General features: G+C 41.7%; 1 protein-coding gene across 5 annotated transcripts in view; it reads left to right on the top strand.

The window, feature by feature from the left end:
* ADAM10 (ADAM metallopeptidase domain 10) overlaps positions 1 to 7,618 on the top strand; it is a 143,612-nt gene continuing 135,994 nt past the window's right edge. For 2 of the 5 annotated variants that reach the window (XM_086321198.1, XM_086321200.1), the window contains exon 1: positions 165 to 484. In XM_086321198.1, the coding sequence (XP_086177324.1) occupies positions 430 to 484 (55 nt within the window). In that variant the 5' untranslated portion in view covers positions 165 to 429. The other 3 variants (XM_086321199.1, XM_086321202.1, XM_086321201.1) reach the window with 3 other exon arrangements.

Below are 7,618 nucleotides of genomic sequence, written 5' to 3'. Positions count from 1 at the left end.
CTAGCAGCCCGGGAACCGGCCCCAGTGCGCATGCGCGCGCCCCTGGGGCGCCTGGGGGAGGGGGAGGGGCGGGAGGAAGGGGTGCGGCTCCGCCTGCCCGTTGGGCGCCGGCTGGTCACGTGGTAAGGAAGGAGGCGGAGGTCCCGGGCTCGGGGGAGGGAGGTAGAGAAGAGGGAAGGAGCGAGGGAAGGAAAGCGGGGAAGGGAGGAAGGAAACGAACGAGGGGGAGGGAGGTCCCTGTTTTGGAGGTGCTGGAAGCTTTGCCGGCTCTTGAAGTGGGGCGAGAGGGAGGTGCTTCGCCGTTTCTCCTGCCCGGGGAGGTCCCGGCTTCCCGTGGAGGCTCCGGACCAAGCCCCTTCAGCTTCTCCCTCCGGTTCGATGTGCTGCTGTTAACCCGTGAGGAGGCGGCGGCGGCGGCGGCAGCGGAAGATGGTGTTGCTGAGAGTGTTAATTCTGCTCCTCTCCTGGGTTGCGGGGCTGGGAGGTGAGGCACGACCCCCAGTGCCGGGGGCGCCGTGAGCTCAGCGGACCGCGCGGCGGCCGGGCCGAGCGGAGCCCAGTCGCGCCGTGCGGCGGGTGCCTCAGTCAGCCCGGCCGGCCGGCGGCGCCACTCGGGCGCGCAGTGCTCCCCACTCCCTATTGTCCCCCGCGCCCCGACCGCGTTCCCTTCCGTGGCGGGCCGAGGACGCTCTGAATCTCCGGCGAGGCCTTTCCCGCCCCCTGCCGCCCCAGCAGCAGGGGAGGCTGGGGTCGCCTGCCAGAGAAGCAAAGTCGGGAGATCCGGTGGCCAAGCGAGAGCCGTGGAGCTCAGGCCGGTTGGCACCATCACTCCAGCGGGCTCGCCGGGCGCCGGGGCGGGCAGCTGCCGCGGTGCCGGTGATCACCCTCCTTACCCTTTTGCCCCAGCCCCTTGCCCGTGGCGAATTCCGGAGTCCCCTCCGCCGCGAAGAACCACCGCGGAGGCTCGTGGGAAGTTGCGATTGTATTGTTCCTTTACCGGGCGCGGCGATCCAGACCGACCCGGTTCTGCGGAGAGGCCGCCCGAGGAGGGGTAACAGTGGTCTCCTGCTGGTGTGAACCGGGCGGCTTTGGCTCTCCAAAGTGCCCCGCCTCTGTCCGACTGTTCCGAGATTAGCAGGAGGGTGTGTTTCTGTTCTGTGAAAACATTCTGTTGCCCTGGGGAAAGGGTTTCGTGGAGAGAAAGCTAAGTCGTTTCGGGATGTTCTTTGATCTGTAGGCTGCTTTGCGTCTTTTAGAGAGACGGTCCCTCGGTGACCTAACTTGAAGAGTTTTCTTAAACTCTCAGGTGGAATAGACATATAGTGTAATTAATGGATTGTCAAAACAGTGGCAATCCTCCACCTCCCCTCCCCACGTTGGAGTTAAAGTGTGCTAAAGCGTATAATTTCTTGATGACTCCGGTTTTGAAGACGTTTTTTGTTTCCAGTTTATCCGAGGACCAACTGCATCATTTTATTCTTGTGTGAAGTGCTTTATTTTTGGTTAACTTTTTCACTTCCCACCGGAGTATACATAAAGACTTTAAAGTATGTTTGAAAGAATTGGATTGAAATTTTTTCCGGAATGTTTTGGATGAGTATAGACTCATTTGATAATTTAGAAAATGTCTGAATGTTTCATGTAGTGGATTGTTTTTGTTCTTTTCTCTGACTTAGGACTGCATAGCCTAGCATATTTTTGTTCCGTCTTCTACTTAGTCTGAAGATACTTTGTAGGTAGATTTCTGTTGCAGTTTGTAGTGTTCATTTGCGAGAGAAACATTTTAGATTAGGAGCTTCTGGTAGATGTTTAGTTTGAAATATCTGTGCTGGATAACCTCTAAAAGGGCCTTTGTTTTTACATTTGTATTTATGTTCTGAATGTGACTTCCAGCAAATTTCTGTTTTCACTTTTTGTTACATGCTGATTTCTTTGAGGTAGTAAAAAGTAAGGCATCCACGTGAGGCAGATTAAACTACTGATTAGTAGTATGTAAAATGTCCTTTGTTTTTAAAGAGTGAAACAGTAAGAGTAGACACTGGTCTCTTCTGATGGTTGAAGAAAAAGTATAAATTGACAGCGTAATCTTTGCGGGCTAAGACCTTTTTTAAACAAAGATTTTCCAAATTCAGAACTCTGGAGTCATTTTTAAAGTATCATTTTGCATTAAACATTGGTTAAAAGGCTGCTTAATTTTTGATGTTTGTTTTAAGCAGAATTTTTTCAGAAAACCACTAAGAAATCTTTCATTTTAAAATTAACATCATGATTGTAGTTATGGGGTACCTGGAGATATTTGTAATGTATTTTTATCCACACATCTGCGCTGTTTATGGTCGTTTGTAAGAAGTTTATGTAAGGATGATATGAGAATAGAATGCATTCAGACTCTCCTATGAGATAATGAATATTTTGTGTAGATTAGGACAAGCTATAGTGGAAATATGAATTTAACTTTAAAGTATAAGTCGTTTTAGATACTTAATAATCGTTTTTAGTTGCTTCCCCTGTGATTTGTCAATCCTGTTTTGCATTAGTTTTTTTCTTGCTCTTAGTGTGATGGTTGGGAAGCTAGAAAAGAGAATGTGTTTAGAATCTTGAAACTAAACTTTCCCAATGCTGTACATTTCTCACAATGTCCACCTGTGTTCTGTTTGTAGGAAGATACCATGAATTTTCTAGAGCTTAGTATCTATATAGACATGTACTCAAATATATGAATAAAATGCTTTATTATATGCAACCGCATTAGAAATTTATTAGAACTATTCTGATTATATATAGCCCAAAGAACTTTTATGTATATGTGAATTGTACTTTTTAACACAAATATGTTGGTGCGTTGATTTTTTTTTTTCTCTTTAAAAAAATTGGTGTGTTTGAGAGGTCCAAAGGTATTTCAGCTGTACCAGTAAATTCAATCCCCTGTTTTTGTTTAATGAAATCATACTTTAAATGAACTCTTAGAGTATGACTTTTTTTTTTTTTTTTTTGACTGTGGTGTCTGGGCTGGTGGGTATTGTAGTTTCCCAACCAGGGATCAAAACCAAGCTGAGAACAAAATTCCCGGCATGTTTCTTATATTAAAAAGTCTGGTGTAAATGCTTTGCTTTGTAGCATGCTTCTTAAATAAATTTTATGGAAGTTTGGCCAAAAGTATAAAAGTTTAAGCTTAAATTATTTCTCACTTCTACCAGCAAGTCAGGGTCTATGAAGTTAATAAAATGGACAGACTTTTGGTCTTTATCTTTAAGGAGCTGTGACTCTTTATCTTTTTAATGTTGGTATTGATAATCCAGCTAGCTGTACCATCTTGAGAAGACCCATTTCAGGCCATTAGTTAGCAGTATCTTTTCTGTGTGTATAAGGACCTCTTTGAGTAGCAAAGAACTGGGCATGGCAAGCACCCCTCTCTTTTCTGATCTCATTTTTATAACTTGTTTAACATCTTCCAGGGTGTTTATTACCTAATATCTTTTAAATTATCTTACAGACTTGCAGGGTGGAGCAGGGAGAGTAAGGGACATTTTTGTAATGTCTTCTGTATTTCTGATACTGTGTTAAAAGTTTCACTTTCCAACTTGTATGAGAGAGTGGTGACATTCTACATTTAAAGAAACAGACTTGAAGAAATATTTTTTCTGACATTGTCCACCTGCTCAGTGGTGAATTAGACCGTCAAACCCAAGCCGGTTTGACCTAAACCTGGACTTTTTACCTATTGCCCCCTCATGCCTTTTTGAAAGCAGTTTTCACATGTTAGTTCAAAGGTGTTCTCTGGACTGAATCACCTTAGAGATGTGTTTTGTTTGATTTGCAGTGTCTTCAAGTTTCAACTACTGATGGGCTTTGAAAAATTAGGAAACTTATTAAAAATTTTTTTTCTTCGTTTTGGTTAAAATTTACTGACTGTGCTGGGTCTTAATTGCAGCGTGTGGGATCCATAGTTGCAGCATATGGGATCTAGTTCCCTGAGTAGGGATCAAACCCAGGCCTCCTGCACTGGGACATGGAGTCTTAGCCACTGGACCACCAGGGAAGTCCCAGATTGGGAAATTTCTGAGTGAAGTTTATGGATTTCTGTATTTTGGGAGGAAGACTTGAAAATCCTGTTAACTGTTCAGAAATATTCCTATTGTCTGGAGCAGAGCAGTAGCCATTCCCCTCTTTAAACTGGACTTGGGAATCAGCGTGGTTCCCCTCAATCTGGCTGGCTGTATGTACACTTAGCCTGCTGCACTCATTTTTGTTACTTGCGTCAGTCCTTGTAGATATGTTATTTGCGTCTTTGCCTCAGTTTCATCTTGCAAACATGACAGCACCATTTATTTATTTGGTTGTGCTGTGTGAAATGTGGGATCTTAGTTCCCCAACTAGGGATCAAACCCATGCCGCTTGCAGTCCCGACAGCAACCATAAAATTATTTTTTTTGAATTGGGACCTCTTATTCAATTTTTATTATATTGCTTATAATATTAACTTTTCTATGGTCCTAGAAATTTGTTAATAAACACTGTGGCATACACAATACTTTTTATCTGGCATTAGGGTATTAGATATTTTAAAAAATTCTTGTGTGCATAATAGTAACAATTGGAAAGTCTTAAATAATGATAGTTACAATTTTTCCACATCTCTTTATCTCAGTGAGGAAATAAGAAACCACATCTTTTTATGCTGGGATAAGGCTCAGAAAAAAATCGTTTGAGAGTTCTGTAGATAACTTAGATGTTTTTTCTTTTAATAATTGGTTATAAACATAAACTCTGTTTTTGAAATTGAGAAAATGAAACTGAGTAATAAATTCAAGAATAAACTCCATTTTTTCTTTTTTTTTTAAATTTGTTGAGAGATCACAAGTTTGGCCTTGAGACTATTTCCTGAATGACAAGTTTCTGGGACCAGACTTTTTAAATATTTTGTGCTTTTGATGAAAGTTTTTATAAAATGATAAAGTTTTATAAAGTTGTTATAAAACATATTTACTGTGCCCCTTTTAAAGGGGCTGAATTTAATCTTAAATGATTGAGATTTAGTATAGGAACAGCTTACTGTTTTGGGCTAAACTTAGTTTGGCTGTCAATTATTTTACAAGGGGAAGGGGGCAACGTTAAGGAGAAAAATACCATTTAGAGTTGTGAAGGTAGTAACACTGCCATGTAGCAGTGTGAAGGCTTTGCCTTAGGACTAGTTGGGACGGTTCTGTCCTAGCTAGGTTGCAGAAACAGCAGTACTGAGAACAGTTCTCAGGAAGTGTAGACTCCCTTTGATACTGGGTGATTCCATTCTGAAGCTACTATAGTTCCAACTAAACAATGTGAGAACATGTACAGTAAGAACATTGTTGTTTTAGTCATCAGTGTTTATTGTGTGTCTGTGGCTAGTAGGAGTCATGAAGGCACAGTCTTGAGAGAGAAAAGAGGTAAAAAGTATTGAGCTTGCCAGAGTAGACATAAATGTCAAGATATAAAAATAAGAGTTCCAATTATGTATTGTAGTTGAAATGAGGATTTATTAAGCTGGAGGGACATCAACCAGTTGAAGAGAGCTTTTTGAGATAGAAGAAAATACCGTAAGGTGTAGTAAGATACATGTAGGTTTACTTGCCTGGAATGGAGAGTTTACGGTAGGAAATAAGGAGAAATGCTAACTGGGCTATGATGACTAGAACTCTCATTTTTCATATAATAGGCCATGGTAACTATGGGGTATTGTGGAATTTTGGTTGGTTGAGCCAACAAAGGTCCGTCTAGTCAAAGCTATGGTTTTTCCAGTAGTCATGTATGGATGTGAGAGTTGGACTATAAAGAATGCTGAGAGCCAGAGAATTGATGGTTTTGAACTGTGGTATTGGAGAAGACTCTTGAGAGTCCCTTGGACTTCAAGGAGATCCAACCAGTCAATTATAAAGGAAATCAGTCTTGAATGTTCATTGGAAGGACTGACGCTGAAGCTGAAACTCCAATACTTTGGCCACCTGATAGGAAAAACTGACTCACTGGAAAAGACCCAAGGCTGGGAAAGATTGAAGGCAGGAGGAGAAGGGGACGACAGAGGATGAGATGGTTGGATGGTATCACTGACTTGATGGACATGAGTTTGTGTAAGCTCTGGGAGTTGGTGATGGACAGAGAAGCCTGGTGTGCTGCAGTCCATGGGGTCGCAAAGAGTCGGACACGACTGAACAACTGAACTGAACTGAGCAGTTGGGATATGATACAGTAAGGAATAAATTAGCTGCTTGGTGATTGAGTCCTGGATTGGGGTAGTGATTGTAGAAATAAAGAAGAGTACATGAGAAATCTTATGGAAGAATAACTGGTAAAACTTGGCAGATGTTTAATGTAAAGATACCACAGTTTATTGAGGGCTCACTCTGTGTTGAATTTGGACCTTAGAGGCTATTGTATTGGAGAGTGTAGTTTTATAAAGCTTTGAGGACCTCAGACTTTGTAGTTCAAAGTGTCTAAGATTTTGAATCTAGATTGAAGGTTCAAAGTTGGAATGTGTGTTAGAGTTGAATTTTGTCTGACTTGTATGCTAATATTTTTGTTGCTAAGTCACTTCAGTTGTATCTGACTCTTTGAGACCCCGTGGACTGTAGCCCACCAGCCTCCTCTGTCCACGGGATTCTCCAGGCAGGAATAGTGGCATGTGTTGCCATTTCCTTCTCCAGGGGATCTTCCCAGCCCAAGGATGGAATCTGTGTCTTTTGCTGCTCCTGCATTGCAGGTGGATTCTTTACTACTGAGCTGCCAGGGAAGCAATACTTTTGTTGAATGTTAGCTAAAACTTTGCACAGTCCTTCAACAATTTGTGGCTAGTCACTTAGGAAGCAGGCTTCCCTGGTGGCACCGTGGTAAAGAATCTTCCTGCAGTGTAGGAGATTTGGGCTTGATCCCTGGGTCAGGAAGATCCCCTGGAGAGGGAAATGGCATTCCTTCTCCGCATTCATTGCAGTATTCTGGTCTGAGAAATCCTATGGCCAGAGGAGCCTGGCGGGCTACAGTCCTTGGGGTCACATGAGTAGGACATGACTTAGCAATTAAAAACAAAAACTTAGGAAGCATTGTTCCTGATAGTTGAGAGATAGAAGTTTGGTGAATTTGAGGTAGACGGATAAGTTAGATTTAAAGATACATAAATTGGAATTAGACTCTTCAGTTCAAGAATATGCTTGATACTTTTGATTATATGTGAATTGTGAAATTCCTATTTCAGACACAAATTGGGGAAAATAATGTGATTTCTGTACTTGAGCCAAATGTACAAATATGATTTATGGAGCAGAATTTTCTTTCCATTTATCTTTGTTTGCATTAATGATTGAAAGGGATATACACATAGACACACACATATATGTATTTAACAGCTTTGAACTTTGGATTTAGTTTTCAAAAGAATACAGGTAGAACCCTATACTTTTTAATTGGGTGGAATATAATTTGCTTCTTTTCCTAAGAATTGAGTGGGATAAATTTGTAAAATTGCTGAAGAGATTGTAAAGTGCTGTGCAGATATTATTAAAAATATGTTGTTTCCAAGCCTAATTTCATTTGGAATCTATTAGTTACAGAATATAGTTAAATAAATGTATTTATAGAAGTTGAAATACTA

The sequence above is a fragment of the Bos grunniens genome, chromosome 10 (genome assembly GCF_055505025.1).
Source record: "Bos grunniens cultivar Pamir isolate PY7600 chromosome 10, Bosgru_T2T1.0, whole genome shotgun sequence".
NCBI lineage: Eukaryota > Metazoa > Chordata > Mammalia > Artiodactyla > Bovidae > Bos > Bos grunniens.
Note: the sequence above shows the minus strand (reverse complement) of the source record. Positions and strands in the feature narration are given on the sequence as shown.